Source organism: Meles meles, chromosome 2, assembly GCF_922984935.1.
Source record: "Meles meles chromosome 2, mMelMel3.1 paternal haplotype, whole genome shotgun sequence".
Classification (NCBI taxonomy): domain Eukaryota; kingdom Metazoa; phylum Chordata; class Mammalia; order Carnivora; family Mustelidae; genus Meles; species Meles meles.
In genome coordinates, this window is record NC_060067.1 from 70,142,535 (window position 1) to 70,165,889 (window position 23,355).

The 23,355-nt window shown below is 46.2% G+C and overlaps 1 protein-coding gene across 5 annotated transcripts in view; it reads right to left on the minus strand.

Moving 5' to 3' along the window:
• The window catches only part of PIGG (phosphatidylinositol glycan anchor biosynthesis class G), a 45,762-nt gene that overhangs the window by 17,417 nt on the left and 4,990 nt on the right, over positions 1-23,355 (minus strand). For 4 of the 5 annotated variants that reach the window (XM_045996712.1, XM_045996705.1, XM_045996717.1 and 1 more), the window contains exons 3-8: positions 20,842-21,051; positions 15,160-15,348; positions 14,152-14,293; positions 5,345-5,557; positions 1,176-1,393; positions 529-810 (exon numbers count right to left, since the gene is read on the minus strand). In XM_045996712.1, the coding sequence (XP_045852668.1) occupies positions 529-810; positions 1,176-1,393; positions 5,345-5,557; positions 14,152-14,293; positions 15,160-15,348; positions 20,842-21,051 (1,254 nt within the window). Of the gene's footprint in view, positions 1-528; positions 811-1,175; positions 1,394-5,344; positions 5,558-14,151; positions 14,294-15,159; positions 15,349-20,841; positions 21,052-21,822; positions 21,955-23,355 lie in introns of all 5 variants that reach the window. The other variant, XM_045996723.1, reaches the window with a different exon arrangement.

Here is a 23,355-nt window from a genome sequence, read left to right on the forward strand (position 1 = left end):
CAACCATGAATAAAGGTGTCAGAGGCCAAAGATTCTAAGAAATCTCAAAGAAAATGTCAGTTTTGAATAGAAAAGGCAGGATGGACTCCCCAGGAGGGCAGGATGAGGACAGGGTCCCGGCCTCCTGCTGACCTTCCTGGAAGGTCTAACAAGTTGACTCTTTCTCTCTGAAGTGTTCTTCCCTTGGCTGCAGTTCAAACACTGGCAGAGAGATGTCTGATTGACACACTGCCCCATCAGCCAACTGCCTATTCATGTGTGACCAACAGCTCTGTGCAGTGCCATGTTTACACTCACAGGGACCCTCTCTTTCCCGTAAAGAAAAGGGGCATGTGACCTGACAACACAGATCTGAGTGTCAGAAGTCAGGATGCTCACATGTTGGCCCCTCTGAAGTATGGGCTCCTCTCCTTGGCTCCTTGACTCCGCCTGATATACAAACCTGGGGTTTACCAGCATCTGATAAATTAAAGACCAGCTGAAGTAAGAGACAATGGCCAGTGTCCTACGTGGAAAAATGAGTCTTACCTTCCTCAGGAGTCTCCCATCAGCAAACACCTTGGCAAGAGCAGACACGACCGCACAGAGCAGCGCAGAGATCAGTGCCATCACTCCGCCTGCCGTCAGCCACGAGAGGCCGCAGAAATAGCACGAACTCTCCGCCGAGGTGCACACAATGACGTGAAGAGCAGAAAGAACCAGGAACAGCAAATAAAACAGCAGAGAAAACACAGGCGACCACAGAGGGACCTCTAGTTCAGCCTTGTTGCTCAGAGCCTGTGGGATGCTGAGTAGGAGCAGCACCAGAACCTGGAATGGGAAAAAAACAGTAGTGTCCACGACTGCTGGGCTTGGAGAGAACTGTTCAGAAAAAGCCTATCTCCTGACCTTATGCCAGCTGTTTGAATGTTGGAAACAGAAGAAAGCCCAATAAACACGATTTCTGATGACCTGCCAAGAATGTATGCATGCAGCCATGTGGAGCACAGCCGCCTGACACCTGAGGATACCTTGGGCATGAGGACACACAATGAGAGACTTCAACAAACACGGAAACTAGAATTTTCCCTTTTTTAGAAAAAAACAGTATTTTATATGCTTTAAACTACAATATTCTGGCTGAGGTATGAAATCAGTCTAACAGCTGAGCCACAACTGCACACAAGCACCCATACCTCCAGAACCATGACAGTCCCCACCAGCATCGAGTAGATGTCGTACTGGGCCATTTGTCTGCTCAGGGACAGGCTCAGGGTCCTCAGGGCCTCCAAGTACTGCCTGCGAACCTTGGCTCCCAGGTTGAAAAGGACTTCTGAGTTATTTTCCTCCAAGTACAGTCTGATCCAGTTCCCATGCAACCTTTCTGACATTTTAAACTGCTCAAATCCAGGCTCTAACAAGAAGAGGACAGGGTTACATGCAGAAATCACAGAGAGTCACACACATTTATCACTTCAACGTATTCAGTTATTCGCAGCACGTGGTGTGAGCCTAAAGCCTGGTACCTAGTGAAGAGGAACTATCCCTTGGGGAGTGGCCTCCAGTGCCTCAGCAAAACTAATAGCAGATGAAGCTCACGAGTCCTGGGACATCCTGCACGCCTGCCAGCCTGCCATGGCCCGAGGCATAACGCAGCACGCAACATGGATAGATGTGCGTGCCCTCTGCTCTGCTGCCCATTCTCTCCCTCCCACCCCTGGCCTTGCCTCTTCCTCCCCCTTCTCTCTCAGTCTCTCTCCAAGCTTTTCTTCTTCTTTAATGTGCAATACAGAAACACCCCAGGGGCACCAGGTGGCTCAGTTGGTGAAGCGTCTGCCTTCAGCTCAGGTCATGATCCCAGGGTCCTGGGATGGAGCCCGCATTGGGCTCCCTGCTCAATGGGAGGTCTGCTTCTCCCTCTGAGACTCCCCCTGCTAGTGCATGCTCTCTCTCCCTCTCTGACAAATAAATAAATAAAATCTTTAAAAAACAAAACCAAAAACAGCCCAGCAAGGCATTGCATTACCAGGCCCTTGTTGTTACAAATCTTTCCAACGCTCATGCACTGTGAGGACCGTGCAGGCCTTGGCCCGACAACTCTTCCACCACTTCCACTTCCCACTGTGGACTGACTGCATCTATCTCTAACCTGCTTCCCTTCTTCACACATCCCGACCCCTCCTGCCGTGACCAAGCTAGAAGATCCATCCCAACACACAGTTAGGGCTGGCAGAACAGCACCTGGATTGAAGCCCAGCCCCAAACGCCGCCGGCTCCCACTCTGGAACGGCACTGGCAGGCAGCTCAGCATCAGGAAGCTGCTTCCTCTGGAGCTGGACCAGACTTACTGGTGACTCAACTAGTCTGCAAAGCAAGAACTGCCTTTCGGAGACTCCCTGGTATTTACTGTGCTCTTCCAACCTCCAGCAGAGCTATTCTAAGGTGGTCTAGGCCCTGTCCTTCAGGATTAGGGTTAGGGTTGCTATATAACCCTGAGCACAGCCCAAATGCTGGAAGTCCTGCCACTGCTGTGGATACTGGGTGACCAAGTGCTGGTGACCGGCATGACTCCAAGCCCTGCACGATGACCAAGCCCACTCCAGAGAGGAGGCACACAGATACCAGCTCGTGGGCTGGCAGATGATAGCTGGGATCTAAACTCCATTAGTCTGGGTCTAGGATGGAAACCTTTATTGTTACACCCCACCACCCTGAAGTCACACAGACATGGGGATACCTGCGTCTATACCCAACCACCTAGAATCACAGAGAAGTGGACACCTGTGTATGATCCAGACAAGTATTTACTGAGCACTGATGACATGGTACATGCAAACATGTGTAGTTCCTGCCTGCTTGGGCCTGTGATCTAGCTGGGTTCTCACATGCGCATGTAGTACAAATTATGAAAAATGCTATGGAGGTAAGTAGGGGAATGTGGGAGACTTTTGGTAACACTGAAGAAATGGACTGAAATCTGGGGTGGAGGGTGGGGGATAAGAAGGTACGACACTGACGCGGAAGTGGAAGGTGGCCCAGAAATCCACCAGGTGACAACTAGGAAGAGCATCCAGTCTATGTGAGTAGCACATGCAAAGATCCTGAGGTGAGAAAAGTTGGTCCCACTGGAATGAAAGTCTGTGGAGTGATGGGAGAATTTTATCAGATTGGGCTGGATATTAGGGGAGGCCTTGAAATCGGTTATAGTGTCAGACACGTACTTAGTTTTGTCTCAGGAAACAGGATCACTGATGGTATAGATAAGGGGCATCCTAGGAGCATAAGGCCCCTTGAATGCTTTCTCATGCCAGGGACTGGCCTATGTTCAACTCATGGGCTTCTTTCTGGCCACACCCACTGCAGTGCTTAATTCTCCCACCTTGCTCCTCCTGAAATAAGCAAACGACCCTCACTGTGGTTTTGTTTGCTGTTTTTTTTTTTTTTCTTTTTTAAAGATTTTATTTATTTACCTGACAGAGAGAGAGGAGACAGAAAGCACAAGCAGTGGGAGGGGCAGAGAGAGAGGGAGAAGCAGGCTCTACACCAAGGAGGGAGCCTAACCCAGGACTCGATTCCAGGGTCCTGACATCATGACCCGAGCCAAAGGCAGATGCTTACCCGACTGAGCCCCCCAGGCGTCCCTTTTGTTTGGTGTTTTATTAGATGTTAGTACAGGAAAAAGGACACATATTACCAACAGCAAATTTTCAAAAGCTACCAAACTCACAACTTACTTTTGAAAACAAATATTGACTCTCCTCTGGACTGAAATATGCACCTGGGTCAGCCTCACTTTTCACACAGTTGCTCACCAGGGCCACCTCATGGACAAGGGGCTGGCCCCCTAAACTCTCCCACCATTCAGGATACACTGCGCCCCACTAGTCCTTGCTGGTCTTCCACAGTCAAGTCAGGGCCAGCCTACAACTCAGGCATTCACTCTACTAACTAGTACTCCCTTTCTCAAGTAGGAAAAGCTGCCAACAACACGTTAAAGGTGCCTCAAACTAGGAGTTGACTGTCTCCAGATACCCAAACCAGCCCCAGTTCCTGCACCAAACATGCTGTCATTGATGCAACTTGACGATCAGATAAATTGTTTGAAAAGATGGTCTTGGGGGAGATACGCTCTCTTGTTCTGGATCATTCCTACCCCTTAGTTTTTCCTGGCTTAAAAATATAAACAACATATCCTGTGTTGGTCTCTGTTCACCTCACAATACAGCCATCTCCGCACCCCACCTTCTTCCCTGGCCCAACTCCAGCTCCGCCTTCTCCCAGCACTCTGTATGCCCCACTCCTGACGAATTCGCTGGTAACCTCACCTGTCAGGTGAATGGTCAAGTCTCAGTTCCTCATTTTATCTTACCTTGAGCAGGATTCAACTTGGCTGCTCACTCCTCCCTTCCTAAAATTCTGTCTTTGCTGGCTTCCTCAACACTAATCCCCTCATCCTGCAAGCACCTCACTTCCCACTTCAGTAATGGTTATCCCATGCTTCCACTGTTCTGTTGAACACGCCAGCCTGCTCCTTATGCCTCTGGTTCACCATCAGCAAGTCCTGCCTGTACCAGCTTCAAAATATAGCTGGAATGCCATCGTCTGTCCTGGACACACCGCTGCCACTGTCTGGGCCCTCATCTCACCTCTCACTGGGACACTGCAGCAGCCTTCAGACTCTCCTACAACATAAGGCAGAACCCTCCACATAGGCACCTGAGACAGCCTCTGAAACTGCACCTCGAAGACCTCAGACTCTGTATGGAAGGCTGCACGAGTTTCCCACCTAGCTCACGATGGAATTAAGAGCACTTCCAAGGCCTGAAAGGCCTCCATATCCCTCTGACCTCGTCTCCTTCTGCCTTGCTCCAGTTCACCCTGTTCCAGCCACTCTGTCCCCTGGTCATCCTTTGAAGGTGCAGACACACCCCCTCTGTAGGATCCTGCATCTGCCACACGCTCCCTCTGCATCTCGAAGGCCGGGCCTCTGCCCCGACAGCCCTCACCCACCTGCATCCTCCATCCTTTTCCCAGTACACCCTTTTGCTGAGGTACTCATCACCATCTGACAGCTGCTGCTCCTTCTCCACCTCTGTAAGGTAAGCTCCATGAGGGCAGAGCCCTGGTGTTTCAGGCGCTTTTAACGGTCCTCAGCCAATCAGGAACTTAGTTAAAAATGTCCAGATTTGTTGAATGAGTATATTTATGAAAGAGCTTGATGTAGATAACTGTATCTGTCGGTGCTGCTAACGGTGGCCATCATGGTTGTAAGAAAACAGAAGCACAGTCAAAGACTGAGACCTGCACACCACGAACAAACAGGAAACACCAGGTGCAGTGGAAACATCGTCATTAATGGAGTTACCTTTTGTGTAGGATGGCACGTTCTCTTGCAATAATTTGCTGAGCTGCACTGCATTTAAATGTAAAAACCTCAGCTGTTCTCTCACGGGTCTCCCTTCCACGGTGGGGAACAGCAGGCTGCCAACACTGTTCCCCGGGATCGGCAGACCAAGCCCTATTGCTAGGGTTGCAGCCAAGTCAGTCTGTTGAACATGCTTTGGATGTCTGATGTCACCTAGAGAAATGAAAGGAAAGTGGTTTAAGCAATGGGCTCTCAAGTGTGTACAATTGTGGTCCTTCCCTCAATCTGTTATAACCAATTATCTACCTCTTCAAAGCATTCCATGAATATTCATTCAGAAATCACCTCACTGGCATTTATGTCAACAAATTTACCAAACATTCATTCTGTGTGGGCACGGGGCCTTTCTTGAACTAGGGTGCCAGTGGGATCTCTGGCGGCCCCTACTCCGTGGGTTCAGAGAGGTCTACACAGTGCTGAGAACTGGACACAGGCATCTCAGCAGCTCCTGGGCAGTAGAAGGTACCTCTAACTGGGGAGAGTAGAATGAGGCTGGATTCAGCTGGGCCGAGTCCTATACCAACTCCAACAAACAAGACATCTGCCTACTGATGGCCCAAGCAACTGAAGGGCGTCAAGTCCTAGGAATGGTTGGCCATCCTACTGCCCCTCCCAAGGAGAATGGGTGTCATAGCAGGACACTGGGCTCACACTCCTGCTTTGCCACCATCTAGCTCATGCCTTGGACAAGAACGCAACTTTGTCAGACTGTTCTCATCTGCAAAGGGAACACCCAGCCTCACCATGCCACGACAATATATTGATTATGGTACTTTTTGGTTGTATAGAATTTTTTTTTTCTTTTTAATTTGGTCAAGTATATTAACCTTTTCTTGACCAACCCTCCACTGACGGCTTCTGGGTTATGTTTAGAAAGAACCTTCTACTCCAGAATTATCATTTGTTTTCTTCTACTATTTTCTTATACTAAGTGCACTGATTTGAAATAAAACAAAACCCCAAACAGAAAGCCCACCTTAAACTGCTTTTGGCACTGATAAAGGTGGTGGTGCTGGTGTTATTCTGGGACTATTGTAGGTCATTATGTGACACGCATATCCCAGGTTGGTGACAACCAGGATTCTAAGCTTGGGAGGCAGAGAGAACAGATGTAATATCCATGAATTTCATTTTACAGTAGTGAATGTGGATTGCAAGTATCAATACAAACTCAAGGCCTATTTTATCTTAAAAAGATTTCCTTGCTTTGTCCAGAAATGATAACTACACAAGTATCCATGAGTACTGCTAGTTCTGAGATGGTGGTCCTCGAAGATCCCTTTGCACTGAAAGGGACCAAGAAATCTGGGAAGAGCAGCTGATTCCAGGTCTAGGCAAGGATCTCTGCACGAGAGGCTGGAACAACTTTTCAGACTAGGCAGCAACAGAGCCCTCAGAGAAACTAAGGTGTTTGGGACTTTCAGGTTAGAAGGACTCAGGAGCTAATCTGAATCAGAGGCTCCTACTGGCCAAAGATGGGACAATCTGAATATTAAAAAGGGTAATATTTATGGTGAATTGAAACAAACTATGCTTAAATCCATGAATTCACAATGCTACTGAACACCAACAACACAAAACATTAGTTGGTCATAGCGGCAGCACGCTAGCGAACTCATAGTGAACTAATTCACTGATCTGGAACTGGAAATTAAGTGGGAAGAATAATTCATCTTTACTCCTATCTCATGTTAAAAAATGGTAGTTAGGTAACAAAAAGTAAATTAGGGAAGATTCTCCTTACAGAACTGTTCTGGCTAGGTAATGAAAAACAGAATTAGGTAATTAAAATATCACTATTTGCAACATCTAGTGAATTAACTAGTTGGTCACCAATGGCTATTGGCTTCATCAAACAGCAGTCGGACACTGTGTGCATCCTGCTGGGAACAGCCTTAGGAAAACCAACCAAACCAATGGGATCTGAATCTGCCTCCTGGTCAGAGAGGATTCACAGAAGAACAGAGGGTGGGTCAGGAGACAGTGCAGAGGAAGACTCCCCAGGGCAAATAACCAGGTTTCTTCAACAAATAAATTGTGGTGAAATAGAAGAGGATGGAGTGGGGCCCTACACACGGAAGAGACATAAGAAGCCACATCAACTAATCCAAACGCATGGATCTTATTGGATCTTAACTCAAACAACTAATGAGGGAGACAGACTTTAGAAATTTGAACACTGACCACCTGATGAATAAAGGAATGAATACCGTATTTCAAGTGTGCTAACAGAATCCAGAAAGTAAGAAAAAGAAAGTAAGAAAAGTACATAACTTCTAGAGACTTGCTTGCAAATAAAATAGGAGAGGAAAAAAAGCTAGAGGACATAAGACATAAGAATGGGCATAATGGGGGGCATCTGGGTGGCTCAGTGGGTTAAAGTCTCTACCTTCGGCTCAGGTCATGATCTCAGGGTCCTGGGACCGAGCCCCGCATAGGGCTCTGCTCAGCAGGGAGCCTGGCTCCCCCTCTCTGTCTGCCTCTCTGCCTACTTGTGATCTCTGTCTGTCAAATAAATAAATAACATCTTAAAAAAAAAAAAAAAAGAATGGGCATAACGGGCGCCTGGGGGGCTCAGTCAGTTGAGCGGCTGTCTTTGGCTCAGGTCATGATCCCAGATTCCTGCGACTGAGTCCAGTCCTGCTTAGCGGGGTGTCTGCTTCTCCCTCTGCCCCTCACCCTGACCATGCTCTCTCTCTCACACTCTATCTCTCTTTCAAATAAATAAATAAAAATCTTAAAAAAAAGAAAAAGAAAAAAAAATTGGCTGTAACTGGCCCATACACTGAAACTGGGTGGTGCACTTTATTACACTGTTTTGAATACTTTTGTATATCTGAAAATTTACATAATAAGGAGTCTTTAAGAAACACTTAAATGTTTTGATCTGGGAGTTACACAGGTTCAGAGAAAAGGTAGATTCTCAGCATGATTTTTTCCCAGAACGTACTGACATCACTTCCAGATGTCTTTTCTCTATTAATGGGAAATGCCACCTTTCATCACCAAATGCCCAAATCTACCGGGGTCTATTGTTGGCCTCTTGACTTTGCTCTACTGATTAGTGTGACTAGCTCTTACTAGCAATATTTTGAGAATGGTAATTCTGTAATACTACTACAAGGGAGGCCACATTACACAGTGGGTTTTATCCTGTAGAAGAAGGAAAAGCATTTCAGAAAACCATTCTCCCCATTCAGCACCCAGACCTACTCCCACCTGTCTCCTCTCCACTGGCCCCAGCAATGTGCTCTGTACAGCTCAGCCACCTTTCACACCTTCCATCAACAAATACTGAGGACACAGACAGTACATGCCACGATTTTGGGCTTGAGGGCTAGAATATAAAAGAAAAGGCCAAGTCCCTCCCTTCACGGAGCTCACATCCTGTGAGAAGGAGGAAGACCGTAAAATATCTTAGCTCTGCCCTGTGTGAAGGTGGAACAGAGGCATGAGGCCAGAGCTCGGGGGTGGACAGTAGCAGGCTGGGGCACCTGAAATCACATGGTAGACAATTCAAAACTGCTTATTTTTCAGAATAACAAACATCTTAAGATTAATTTTTATTAGCATAAGCAACAAAAATTGACATGAACCTGTAGGATAAAAATAAGCCTTTAAAGACTTATCAGGAAGGGTGGCTTGAGGAGCTCTGGATTGGCTTGCCAGGAAAACAAGCACAACTGGTAAAAATTATAAAAAGCAGCACCACCACCATGATATGACCATCTGGGGCAGACAGCAAATGAAGAAATCTTTGTTCAAGAAAATCTCCTAAAGCTTGGTAAGAACAGAGCAGTGTGAGGCACCTGAGGAACATGACTTCCTCCCTCCCCCCGTTGCTCAGTGGGACAGACTCTGTGCTGAGAGGGTGCAGCAAAGAACACGGGGCTCCCTCCCCACTGGGTCCCTGTGAGGGCTCTGAGCTCTTCTGGGGAGAACAGGCTGCAAGCATTGCATATCCTCCTCAGCTGTGTGGTGTAGAGGCTCAATCCTAGTTGAGTGTCTGGGTTCTCTCTTCTTTTGCCCCAATCTGTTTCCAGGGTGGAGGCTGCCCCCAGAAGAGGCTAGTGGAAAAGACCACAGGCTTTTCCTGTGGCAGTCCACAGAACAGAGCAAAGCTCCCCACAAAAGAACTGACTTTGTCTGAAACAGAAGGTAGTGAATTCAAGCCTAGGAATGCTCTTGAAAACAATGGAGATTTTGGAGGTGGGCAGCCGAGTGGAGGCTGGTAGCTTCATGACAGCCAAAAGCTAAAACCACAAACTAGCTGGGCTCTCACAGAGAGGGCCAGGAGAGAAGGGTCAGAACCACGTCACAGAATGGCCTCGAAAATGACCCTGCAAAGGGGCTCAAACACGGGATCAGATTATGCAGCACATTTATTATAAGTTGTCAAAAATAAGGCAGTCAGCTGGCAATGAGTGCAGCCTGAAGCTGGGTGTGACAGCAATAGAGGCAATAGCCTGGCACAGCCGTCACAGAGATAGAGAGACGCACAGGGTGTCAGTGAGACTGCTGGCACCCCAGGATGGCTGTACCAGCATGGGAGCCACAGCTGACTCCACACTGCGGGAGAGAGAATGCACTGAAGTGGTCTAGCCATGCTGCTTGGCAAACAAGGGAACAACAATGACGACAGCTGTGGGGTGGGTGGGGGTGGGTCAGCATCCAGAGTTGCTGCAACGTATGATTTGAAATGGTCAGTTTTCACACCAAAAACTATTAAGAATTAAGCAAAGAAACAGGAAACTATGATTCAAACAGAAGAAAAAGCAACAGAACCTTCCAGCAAAGGTCCCAGAGACTAGAGGTAATAGATGGACTTTCAAGGAACCACGGCAAACACGTTCAAAGAGCTCCAGGAAACCATGCATAGACAAGTAAAGGAAGGTCTGATGACAATGTGTCATCAAGTTGAGATTATCAACAAGGAGATAGAAATTATAAAGAAAAGAATCAATGGAAACCACGAAGATGAGAAATATAATAACCGAAATGAAAAACTCACTATAGTTGCACTGAACTGGCAGAAGAATCACCAAATTTCAAGGCAGAGTGATCAGAGTGATAGAAAGTATACAATCTGGGGGCGCCTGGGTGGCTCAGTGGTTTAAGCCTCTGCCTTCGGCTCAGGTCATGATCTCAGGGTCCTGGGATCGAGCCCCGCATCGGGCTCTCTGCTCAGTGGGGAGCCTGTTTCTCCCTCTCTCTCTGCCTGCCTCTCTGCCTACTTGTGACCTCTCTCTCTGTCAAATAAATAAATAAAATATTAAAAAAAAAAAGTATACAATCTGAAAAACAGAAACTTTCTCAAATTTGATGAAAACCATTAATCTACACATCCAAGAGGCTCAATGATCTCCCAGTTGGATAAACACAAAACACAAAGACATATAATGAAAATGCTGACAGACAAGACAAGGGAAGCCCAGGCAGACTGAGGAAGTCCCATCAGAAGCCACGCAGGCCACAAGGCAGAGGGACAGTGCACCCGAAGTCCTGAAAGAGACAGGAATGGTCAGCTCAGAGTCTTCTACCCAACAAAACTATCTTTTAAAAATAAAGGCACAATACCTCATGAAAACATCTGTCCAATGGCGCCTGCATGGGTCAGTCAGTTAAGTGTCCAACTCTTGATTTCAGCTCAGGTCATGATTTCAGGGTCCAGGGATCAAGCCCTGCTTTGGGCTCCCTGCTCACTGTGGAGTCTGCTTGTCTCCCACTCTCTGTGCCCCTCCCCTTGCTTGTACACACTGTCTCGCTCTCTCTCTTTCTCAAATAAATAAATGATAAATATTAAAAAAAAAAAAAGAAAGAAAACATCTGTCCACACAAAAAACTTCCCAAATGTTCATAGCAACATTATCCATAACGGCTGAAAAGTGGAAACAACCCATATATCTATCAACCAATGAATGGATACATGATGTGGTCTATTTGTCATGTGGAACATAATTCAGCCAAAGAAAGAAAGAAGTCCTCACGCCACTACAACCTGGGTGACCCTTGAAAGCACTCCGCCAAGTGAAAGCAGCCATCACACAAGGCCACGTACTACAGGGCCCATTCACGGGAAATGTCCAAAAGAGGCAAATCTACAGAGATGGGGAAAAAAAACCCACGGTTGCTGGCAGCTGAGGGTAAGGCGGTAATTGGGGCTACACTGTCCTGAAATTAATACCGACTCTGAGCAGGCTACCTGCAAGGCAGTTCTAGCTCATAAAATAAGAATAATGAGACAACTGAACACAACCACTCTTTACAGGAGTCAATAAAAGACGAAAAGCTTGGAACCCACTATTGGCACTGAGGTCAGTGGCCTAAACCACCCTGTCAGGTGTCCTGCACAATTAGGCCCCCTGGCTGTTCCTGGCAATGAAGATGCAGTCAGGCCTCCCAAGGAGGACAACCTTCCAACAATGACCCTAACATCCCTGTAGTAAAAGTCACTGGCTTAGTTCTCTCTTTTGCTCTGCAGACTATAAGCTCCCTGAGGGTGGAGGCTCTCCACAGGGTCCAGCCCAGTGCCTGGCCCACCTCTGCCGGATGGCTGAGTGGAAAGGGCATTTCTGGCATGGGGCTCTCGCTCACATAGGGGAGCCACATGGAACCCTGCTTTGGGTACAGTGGGGGAAAGCCAGTTGTAGAAGGCAGGTGTTCTGGTGGGTAGTGTATGTGCTCACTGGAAGATAGGCTTCATTAAGACACCTAGACTAGGAAGGCTCAGGTCCCAAGAGCTGAGGACTTATATCTTAGGAGATTAGATGTCTGAGAGGAGAAAGCGTTGCAAAAAGATTGAAAGAAATCAATGGAGATTCTTCCCCAAACAATCCTCACTCAAGTGGGAGACTCATTCATTCGACAATCCTTTTTGGCACCCATCACATACCAGGTGATGTTTAGGCCCAAGGTAGGCATGTACCAATGAAGAAAACAGATTTGGCCCTGCCCGACCGCAGGCTGAAATGCAGAGAGCAGGCGGCTGTTATATGTATCACACGGGCAAGTCTGTAATTACAATCTAAGTGAAGAAAGAGGGCACCAGGCGCGGACTGCTATGAATGACAAGCACAGGGAGGGCAATTTGATTTCATGGATGAGCGAGAGATGTCAGCTGAAACCAGGGATGAGTGGACAAACAGGCTGAGGGGCTGATGATGACAGAGCTGGGCACCTGGGGGAAGAGCTTGTCACCTGGAGGACTGTGCGAAGGGCAGGCCAGGACACAGTGAGTAATGGTGAATATGGTTCAGGATGAAGCTGCAAGGTAGGAAAGAAGCTTCACGTAGGATTGTTACTTGATCCAAAGTTCAACTACTGAAAGGTTTTATGTACCGGAGATCAGGGATGGTCTGGAATGTGAGGAGTAAGGGAGAAGGATGGTGAAGAGGGGACGCCCACATTTCTACCTGGAAGAATCACATGAAGGTGCCATTTGTTGGGAGGGGAATATGAGAGGGCAGATTAGACGTGAGGCTGTCACAGTTGCTCTACCTTTGGGAGACCCAAGTGGAGGTGTCAGACAGGCAGCTGAGTAGACAGTCTGGAGACTGGAAAAGAGGAGACAGCCAGTGGAATAAATCTGACAAGCCTATTCATGGGACTTAAAACTATGGGCGCGGGCAAGATCATCTTAGGATTGAATATAGAGTGAAACTAGGAGGCAGTCCAGAAAGAGTGCCAGGGCCAGGAGCTAAGTTAACAAAGACTAGATAGCAAAGTGAGGTGCAAAGAAAACCAGACAAATGGGAGCTACCAGAACAGAGGTCAGAAATGCCAAAAGGTACTGAAGGATCACGTAAGAGGAGGCCAGAGAGTGTCCAACTCAGAAATAACTGGTGAGTGAGGGCAGGCGTGTTGTAAAGTTGAGGCAGCAGAGAAGTGCAGTGTGAAGGAGAGATAGGGCACGTGGCCATGAGGCAAGCCTGCCCATGTGTGTTTGGGGTGGACAGCTGGGCTGTCTTAATGCTGACATACAGGCCCTCAGTTAGTCCTGCTCTGACTGATCCTGACTCCTCAGAGTTTCAAAAGATTATAAAAATTTTGGGGGCACCCGGGTGGCTCAGTGTGTTAAGCCTCTGCCTTCGGCTCAGGTCATGATCCCAGGGTCCTAGGATTGAGCCCTGCATTGGGCTCTCTGCTCAGCAGGGCCTGCTTCCCCCTCTCTTTCTGCCTGACTCTCTACCTGTTTGTGATCTCTCTCTCTGTCAAATAAATTAAAAAATCTTAAAAAAAAAGATGATTGTAAAAATTTTGATTATTGGGGCATCTGGGTGGCTCAGTCGTTTGGGTGTGTGCCTTTGGCTCAGGTTGTGATCCCAGGGACCTGGGATCAAGCCTCACTTTGGGTTCCTTGCTTAGCGGAGAGCCAGCTTGTGCCTCTCCCTCTGTCCCCTTCCCTGCTCATGTTCTCTCTCTTTCTCTCAAATAGATAAATAAAATCTTAAAATTTTTTAAAATTATTAATGTTTTTTTCTTTCAGTTCACATGTGTTCGGATGTCCCAAAACTACTGGTAATTTTTATTAAAGTTTCAGTTACCCAGGCCGTGACATTCATAAAACAAAATTCCTAAAAAGAACATTTATATTTTAAAAATTGGGGCAAGAAATGTAAACTCCAAATACTGGCTGCCCCTTGCCCTATTTTCATCTTCACATTGCTTGGGATATTTCAAACTTACACAGTTTCCAGACAGATACATAGAATACAGTTTTAAAATAGCAAACGTTCCTAAATCCTCACCAGGTTTTCTTTCAAATGCAGAACTGATTAAGATCAGGGCGGTGTTAAGCTCCTCCACGGAAGAGGCCCCGTGACCTCCTGCTTCCGACATGCCATGATCACCACAAAGAACTAGCAAATTGGGTACAAGGGTCTCTCTCTCCTAGAAGGCAAAGAAAAAAATATTTCAGTTGCATTCAGACTGAGGAGAACACATGATCTTGTTAAGGAAACAACTTCAGATTTTACCTTTACTTTAAAATAGTAACTCTTTATAAATGAGTTAGACTTTTTTTCTTAACCTATGAGCTTACAGCTAGATCAAAGGGTCAAAAACAAGTAGTATCACAAATATAACAAACAGAATCATATGGAGGTCATGAAGCACAGCAGGGTTCTATTTAGGAGCTCTCAGGGTAGAGGATTTGGGCCTGGTTTCTGCTGACCGCGAGAGCCTAGGTGCATGCCTCATCATGCCCATGTTATGTGTCACATGGGATTGGTCCTCAGCCTGGGGCTCCGACCAAGGGCCTCTGCCGCTCCTTGAGGTGCAGGGCAGGCTCTTCCTTGCTTTTGCTACTTTCTTCACCTGGAATGCACTTTCACAGATGGCGCATTTCAAGGCTCTGCTCCCGTCTCTTACTCCCATCCTGAAGGAAAGCTGCTCTCACAATTCTGCCTCAAATCACAACTCTTCTCTCAGATGCTGGTCCCTCCTCCTGCCCCACGTTTTCCTAGAATACTTACATACTTGTTGATTACCCTCACTTGTCCTTCCTGGCTACAGTATAAGGTCTACAGATGCCCAGACAGGCATTCAGGGACTAGGAGGGGGATGAATGGGTCAACGGTAGACACAGTCAGAGCTGCTGAGAGGCTGAGCCCATGCTCTGTGCTTACAGGCAAACTGTGTGATGGTGGGCGTGGCATTTACATAGGTCTTGAGTCCACTTCAGGAACTCGGTATCTCTTAGGAGTCGCTGGCACAGTTGACACTTGTGCAGCCTGGCGCACCACAGTAAGCCTCACCTCAGACAGCAGTGAGGTGTGGATCTTCATCAGGACGCTGTCCATCTCCCGGAGTTTGTGCCCGATCAGAGGGCTACTGGGCCCAGAGACATGGCCGATGTGGTCCAGCCCGAGGTAGTGGAGGATTAACACATCCCAATCTCCTCTTTTTAATACTTTATCCAAATGCCTTGTAACATTATCATCCACCTGTAAAGGGGGAAAGGTATGTATGAATAGCTTCCTTTATTTCCCTTGATCTACACTCTCCAAGGAAAAGTGATACAGTTCTTTTAAAATCTAGGCATTTTGGAGGAGGAGCAAGATGGCGGAGGAGTAAGAGACTGAAATATCATCAAGTCCCAGGAGTTCAGCTACAGTTATCAAACCATTCTGAACACCTACAAACTCAACAGGAGACAGAAGAGAAGAAGAACAGCAATTCTAGGAACAGAAAATCAACCGCTTTCCGGCAGGTAGGACTTGCGGAGAAGTAAATCTGAAGTGATGGGAAGACAGACCACAGGGGCCAACTCCTGGCAAGCAAGAGAGCAGTGGAGCACAAATTTGACTTTTAGAAGTCGGCTCCACTGAGGGATGTCGCTCCAGAGGCTAAGCGGGGGTGGAGCCCTCGTGGGGACAGTGTGGTATCAGGATCCACGGGGTCACAGAAAGACCAGCACTGTCTGAGTGTGGCAGTGCTCCCAGGTATCGGAGCAGTGATGCCACCTGCAGAGACAGCTGAGGAGGGGGCTCTCAGCTCGGGGTTACCATAAATCATGATCCAAGGCACAGTCGGGTGACTGCTCTTCAAGCAGGGACCCCATAAGTGGCAGATCCAGAAAGAGTCCCCCTTCCTCCTCTGGGAGGAATGGCATGGAAGCAAGTGGCAGGATCTGTTGGGTTTGGAGACTCCAAATGGGGCCGTGCACCAGAGATAGAAACGCTATCAGTCACAGGCTGGTTGAGCTCGGAGCATGGCTGGAGACCAGGGAGATGGGAGGGATCGACTACTTCTTTCTGAGGGTGCGGTGAGGAGTGGGGCCCCAAGTTCTTGGCTCCTATGGGGCCATAGATAGGGTGGGTACCATCTTCATTCCCGTCCTCCAAAGTTCTACAGAAAGCATTCGGGGAATAAAAGCTCCTGAGCACAAATTGGAGCAGATGACAGTCTGGCCCCTGGCAAGGGTGGTACAATTCTGCCTCGGGCAAAGACATTGGTGAATCACTATGGCACACCCCTCCCCTAGAAGATTAGCCAAGAACATCTACCAAGACCAAACAAACTACTGGACCACAAGGGGAGAATTCTAGATATAAGAGATACCATAAGATGAAACAATATGAGAATAATTGGGATCCCAGAAGAAGGAGAGAGAGAAGGGCAGAGGGTATACTGGAGCAAACTATAGTAGAGAATTTCCCTAATGCGGCAAAAGGAACGAGCATCAAAATCCAAGAGGCACAGAGAACCCCCCTCAATTCAATAAAAATAAGTCCACACTCCATCATCTAATCGTAAAACTTATAAGTCTTAGTGACAAAGTGAAAATCCTGAAAGCAGCTTGGGACAAGAGGTTTGTAACATACAATGGTAGAAATATTAGACTGGCAGCAGACTTATCCACAGAGATCTGGCAGGCCAGAAAGGACAGGCATGATATATTCAGGGTGCCAAACAAGAAAAATAATGCAGCCAAGAATATTACATCCAGCTACACTGTCATGAAAATAGGAAGAGAGATTAAAAACTTCCCGGACTAACAAAAATGAAAAGAATTTGCAAACACCAAACCAACCCTACAGGAAATATTGAAAGGGGTCCTCTAAGCGAAGAGTCTAAAAGTAACAGACCAGAAAGGAACAGACACAATATATGATAACAGTCACCTTACAGGCAATAGAACACTAAATTCATATCTTTCAATAGTTACCCTGAATGTAAATGAGCTAAGTGCCCCAATTAAAAGACACAGGGTATCAGAATGGATAAAAACAATAAGACCCATCAATATGCTGTCTACAAGAAACTCATTTTAGACCCAAAGACACATCCAGATTTAAAGTGAGGGGGTGGAAAACAATTTACCATGCTAATGGACATCAAAATCAAGCTGGGGTGGCAATCCTTATATCAGATAAATTAGACTTTAAGTCAAAGACTATAATAAGAGATGAGGAAGGACACTATATCATACTTGAAGGGTCTGTCCAACCTGAAGATCTAACAATTTTAAATATCTATGCCCCTAACGTGGGAGCAGCCAATTATATAAACCAATTAATAACAAAATCAAAGAAACACATCAACAATAATACAATAATGGTAGGGAACTTTAACACCCCCCTCCCTTACTGAAATAAAGGCTTTAAATGACACACTGGACCAGATGGACATCACAGATAAATTTAGAACATTCCATCCCCAAACAACAGAATACACATTCTTCTCTAGTACACATGGATCATTCTCCAGAATAGATCATATCCTGGGTCACAAATCAGGTCTTCACCAGTATCAAAAGACTGGAATCATTCCCTGCATATTTTCAGACCACAATGCTCTGAAACTAGAACTCAGTCAGAAGAGGAAAGTTGGAAAGAACTCGAATATATGGAGGCTAAAGAGCATCTTACTAAACAATGAATGGGTTGACCCAGAAATCAATGAAGAACTTAAACAATTCATGGAAACCAACTGTTTGAACCCAACTGTTTGTCTATGGTCATACCACCCTGAACGCACCCGATCTTGTCTGACCTCGGAAGCTAAGCAGGGTTGGGCCTGGTTAGTACTTGGATGGGAGAACCCAACTGTTCAAAATCTTTGGGACACAAAGGCGGTCCTGAGAGGAAAGTACATAGAGATACAAGCCTTTCCCAAGAAACAAGAAAGGTCTCAAGTACACAAACTAACCCTACACCTAAAGGAGCTGGAGACAGAACAGCAAAAAAAGCCTAAACCCAGCAGAAGAGAAATAATAAAGATCAGAGCAGAAATCAATAAAATAGAAACCAAAAGAACAGTGAACAGATCAACAAAACTAGGAGCTGGTTCTTTGAAATAATTAATAAGGTTGATAAACCCCTGGACAGACTTATCAACAAGAAAAGAGAAAGGACCCAGATTAATAAAATCATGAAAGAGGAGAGATCACAACCAATACCAAAGAAATTCAAACAACTATAAAACATACTATGAGCAAATATACACCAGCAAATTTGACAATAGAGAAACATATAAACTACCAAAACCGAACCAGGAAGAAACAGAAAACCTGAACGGACCCAAAACCAGTAAGGAGATTGAAGCAGGTATCAAAAATCTACCAACAAACAAGAGCCCAGGGCCAGACAGCTTCCCAGGGGAATTCTACCAAACATTTAAAGAAGAATTAATACCTATTCTCCAGAAACTGTTCCAAAAATAGAAATGGAAGGAAAACTTCCAAACTCATTTTATGAGGCCAGCATTACCTTGATCCCAAAATAAGACAAGACCCCATCAAAAAGGAGAATTACAGACCAATATCCTTGATGAACATGGATGCAAAAATTCTCACCAAAATACTAGCTAAAAGGATTCAACAGTACATTAAAAGGATTATTCACCACAACTAAGTGGGATTTATTCCTGGGCTGCAAGTTTGGTTCAACATCTGCAAATCAATTAATGTGATACAATATATTAATAAAAGAAAGAACAAGAACCATATGATACTCTCAATAGATGCTGAAAAAGCACTTGACAAAGTACAGCATCCTTTCTTGATCAAAACCCCTCACAGTGTAGGGTACCTCGATATCATCAAAGCCATCTATGAGAGGCAGGGCAGGGCATCGTGGTGGGTAGGGAGGAAAAAAATAAACAAGATGGGATCGGGAGGAAGATAAACCATAAGAGACTCTTAATCTTATGAAACAAACAGGGTTGCTGGGAGGTGGGAGGGTAGGAATAGGTTATGGACATTGGGGAGGGTATGTGCTATGGTGAGTGCCATGAAATGTGTAAGCCTAATAATTCACAGATGTGTACCTCTGGGGCAAATAATACATTATATGTTAATAAAAATGAAAAAAAAAAAAATCTAGGCGTTTGGGGTGCCTGGATGTCCCAGTTGGTTAAGTGTCTTCTTTTGGCTTGGGTCCTGATCCTAGGACTCTGTGATGGAGCCCGCATTGGGCTCCCTGCTCAGTGGGAAGCCTGTTTCTCCCACTCACACAACACCCTTCTTGTGTTCCCTCTCTTGCTGTCCCTCTCTGTCAAATAAACAAAATCTTAAAAAAAAAAAAAAAATATCTAGGCATTTGTTTTAGGTATGAGGACTCAGAGTCTGAAAACACCAAAAAAAAAAAAAAAAAAAAAAACCAAACCCCAAACACAAACAGAAAAATCTGTCATAAGAAAGTTAAACAAATATTAGCATTAGATTAAGCTTTCACTAATACTGTCCTCACGTTTCTAAGTTATAGATAGAACATACTATATAGGTAATTTAAAGGAGAAGTGTTGTTCTGACAAAAACATTCTGTGGGGGGCGCCTGGGTGGCTCAGGTTAAACATCTGCCTTCAGCTCAGGTCATGATCTCAGGGTCCTGGGATCAAGCCCCGCATTGGGCTCTCTGTTCAGCGGGGAGCCTGCTTCTCCCTCTCTCTGCCTGCCTCTCTGCCTACTTGTGATCTCCGTCTTTTGAATAAATAAATAAAAAATCTTAAAAAAAAATAAAAAAAAAACATTCTGTGGGATCCCTACTGAGAATTAACTAATACTAAGTAGATGACCAGGTGACGCAGGTGACCGGGGTGGGGGTGGGGGGCGGTGAAGATGAGGGCATCAAAGTGTGTCCTGTGCAAAGGCCGTTCTGGGAAGAAACAGACACAGCTCTGAGCAACTAGCGGTTGAGCATCCCCCGACAGAGCCATGAGCCTGGTCAGCCTAGACCATTCAGCTGGTCCACCTCCCGCCCACTGGAAAATCTCTCCAAAGGGAAGGGTCTGAGTGATGAGACAGAGGACAGGGAAAATCACTTCTGAAAGCAACTACTGTGTGTACAGAAGTCAACTTTAGGAAAGAGTATTAATGTAAGTAAGAGTACAAACGCTCTATCAGGCCCAGTAAACTGAGCTGGTATGGGTTTGTCTTTGCTCTGTGTGGCTTCTCTCTGCTTCAGGGTCAGCTTCTTAACTATATAGGTCTAATCACTCCCTTTTTCCTTGCTGGAGCCTGTCCAGCACAGGACAGTGCCCCTCAGAACCAGGCTCCACCCAGCTCACCATCTGTCCTCCCACCTCCCCATTGGGGACACAGCTGCACTAACAGGAGAACCAGGAGCCTCAAGGATCCCAGGGAGGCCATGGAGTCCTCTGCCTTGCCTTGTACCGATGCTGCCACCCCCATTCTGTCCACTTGGGAAACTGCCACTCACTTTTCAAAACAGCTTAAATGGCTCCTTGCTAGGAAGCCCTTCCTAGTCGTCTATACTCCATCAACAGGTGCTCAGCTGTTCTAAGAGAGCTTTGTTCACATCTCCATCAGGGTTTATGTCCCTGGGTTGAATCTGATTATGTGGATGAACGGTGTCTATAAACTCTCCACACCTCTCCCAGCACACCAACAAAGGCCACATACAAAACAGTGTTGCTTCTCCCCGACAGGGTATCAGACTCCAGTGTAATAAAGCGTTCTTATTTTAAAAACTGACCTCTGTATAATCTGACACGAAAAATGAGGTTGTTCCATCATACTCCACAAAATGCTTTGGGAATAGTTTCACCCATGTTTCATCTCCATAAAAAATAATTCTTTTCCCAGCTGCTTTTGCCTGTGTGATCACGTTGTCTTCGACCAGTGCGGGGGAATTGAGGTTCCTGACAACATCAATGAAGCCGGGGAGGCTCCCTGTCATCAATGCCTGCAGAAGGAAACATTCACGAAGTTAGACTACAGAATCCAAAGCACAGCATGGGAAGGAGCACCGCAGATCACGTTATGGATGAAAGAGGAGAGCTTCAAACTCCCCAATACTGGACACCCACCAAACACCACAGGTTACCCACAGCTCTTATTGAGATTCTGTAGTTTGTCTTAGATAAGAATTTCTCAATTTGTTATAAATCTTTGGTAAGTTTTCTAAGTCTTAAAATGGTTGTTTTGGGCAGTTCAATCCCCAATACTGTTGTATTGGACATCCCCAATACTGGAAAGCTGGGGAAAGAGGGGAAAGCTGCACACAGATTTTGGCAAAACTAGCAAACCTGCTCTCAAAGACTTGACTGTCTTTCAGCCAATGAGAAGATGGAGGAGGAGGCTAGGGCAGCTGGACCACCGTGGTAGACAGAAAAGCTTCAGGTTAGAGTAACTGAAGAAAATGGCAATGCATGGTATACACTGAAAACATGAAGCTGTATAGTCAACTGCCTATCAGATCCCCACCTAAGCTTCAAATCTGCCCTGTGTGATAAGCAAACTCTGTGTACTCATCTTACAACCTAGCCATTCTAATGACCATGCCATGTGTACAAGCAGCCTCTCCCACAGTTTCTGTGCAAGAACTCTCAGAAATTCTCATAGTAAACTGGCCCAGGGATGCTGGTGGGACACCACTGCTCCAAACACACACACACACACACACCCCGCACCATCATTTCTGGGAGGAAAGGGTGAGTGTGACATGTCCCCATACCTTTCTGATGCAGAATTATGTCAACAATTTCCCTCATTTCAGCATAGTCTCAGAGGCCATAGTAATGGGTCACATGTCTCCTGTGATCTGGAGTTATCCAACAACCCATGACACTGGCATCTAGGGACCTACCTGTGCAATGAAAATAAACAGAAATCTGGATAATGACAATAGGCCTAATTTTGCCAGGCCTTTAACAGCAAAAAACCAACCAACCAACCAACCAAACAAACCAAGTATGAATTAACCTGATTTCTGGAATGCCAGAGGAACTCAGCAAATCCTCTCCCCTAAGAGTAACGACAAAATGGGACAGAACTGCCCAAAACAACCATTTTAAGACTTAGAAAACTTACCAAAGATTTATAACAAATTGAGAAATTCTTATCTAAGACAAACTACAGAATCTCAATAAGAGCTGTGGGTAACCTGTGGTGTTTTAACATGGGCTGCTCCCCTTCCCCTACACCCATCATGTCGTGGCCATGGGGACCTGGATGGGTCCATCTGACCTGGAGCTGCACGGAGAAGTCCCACGCTAGGGATGTGTTGAAAACAGGGAAGCCTAAGGCTGCCTAAGGCATCAGTGCTGTTCGTGGTAACAGACAAGCCCAACATTCAGAAATGGGATCTGGGGGGAACCTGGGTGGCTCAGTGGGTTAAGCCTCTGCCTTCAGCTCAGGTCATGAGCTTGGGGTCCTGGGATTGAGCCCCACATCGTCAGGAGAGAGCTTCTCTCTCTCCCTCTACCTCTCTTCCAGCTTGTATGCAAACGCACGTGCTCTCGCTCTCTCAAATAAAAAAATAAAATCTTTAAAAAAATGGGATCTAGGTTGGGGTGCCTGGGTGGCTCAGTCAGTTAAGCGTCTGACTCTTGATCTCAGCTCAGGTCTTGATCTCAGGGTCATAAGTTCAAGCCCCACATTGGGTTCCACGCTGGGCATGGAGTCTACTTCAAAAAAATTATAATTAAAAAAAAAATGGGGTTTAGGGAATGAGACAGGTATAGCAGATTTCTGTAAGCGCCCACTGAGCTACGTGCACACATGGGGCTGATTGTGCACTCAGGAGAGAGCAGATAATGCCTAATAATCCACTCCTTCCAGCGGGACAAAAGACCCTACACAGAAAGTGACAGGGCAGGCTTATTAGGTGCCTGAACAGTGAATACGAACCACACACAGACCCCTGGGAAGGGCGGAAGGCCTACTTGTTTAAGCACAACCTGCGACCAGTCATTGGCTAACCACTAACTATGTCCATCCAGGGGTGACATTTTGGAAGACCAGCTTAAAATAAAAACAAGAATTTAAAACAAAAATAAGCAGATACCAGTTACTGTGCACTCCAGGGGAGACAGACTCTACAGAATGAGTTTAGGCAAGTAACTCACTGACAAACCAGCAAAATGATAGAAAGAACCACCACTCCTGGGGTGGGGGATCAGGATCCAGAGTTGAGGTGAGGGTTGCACAGATAGACCACATTTGTTAACTCTCACTGGACTGTACACATAAGAACGTCTGCACTGCA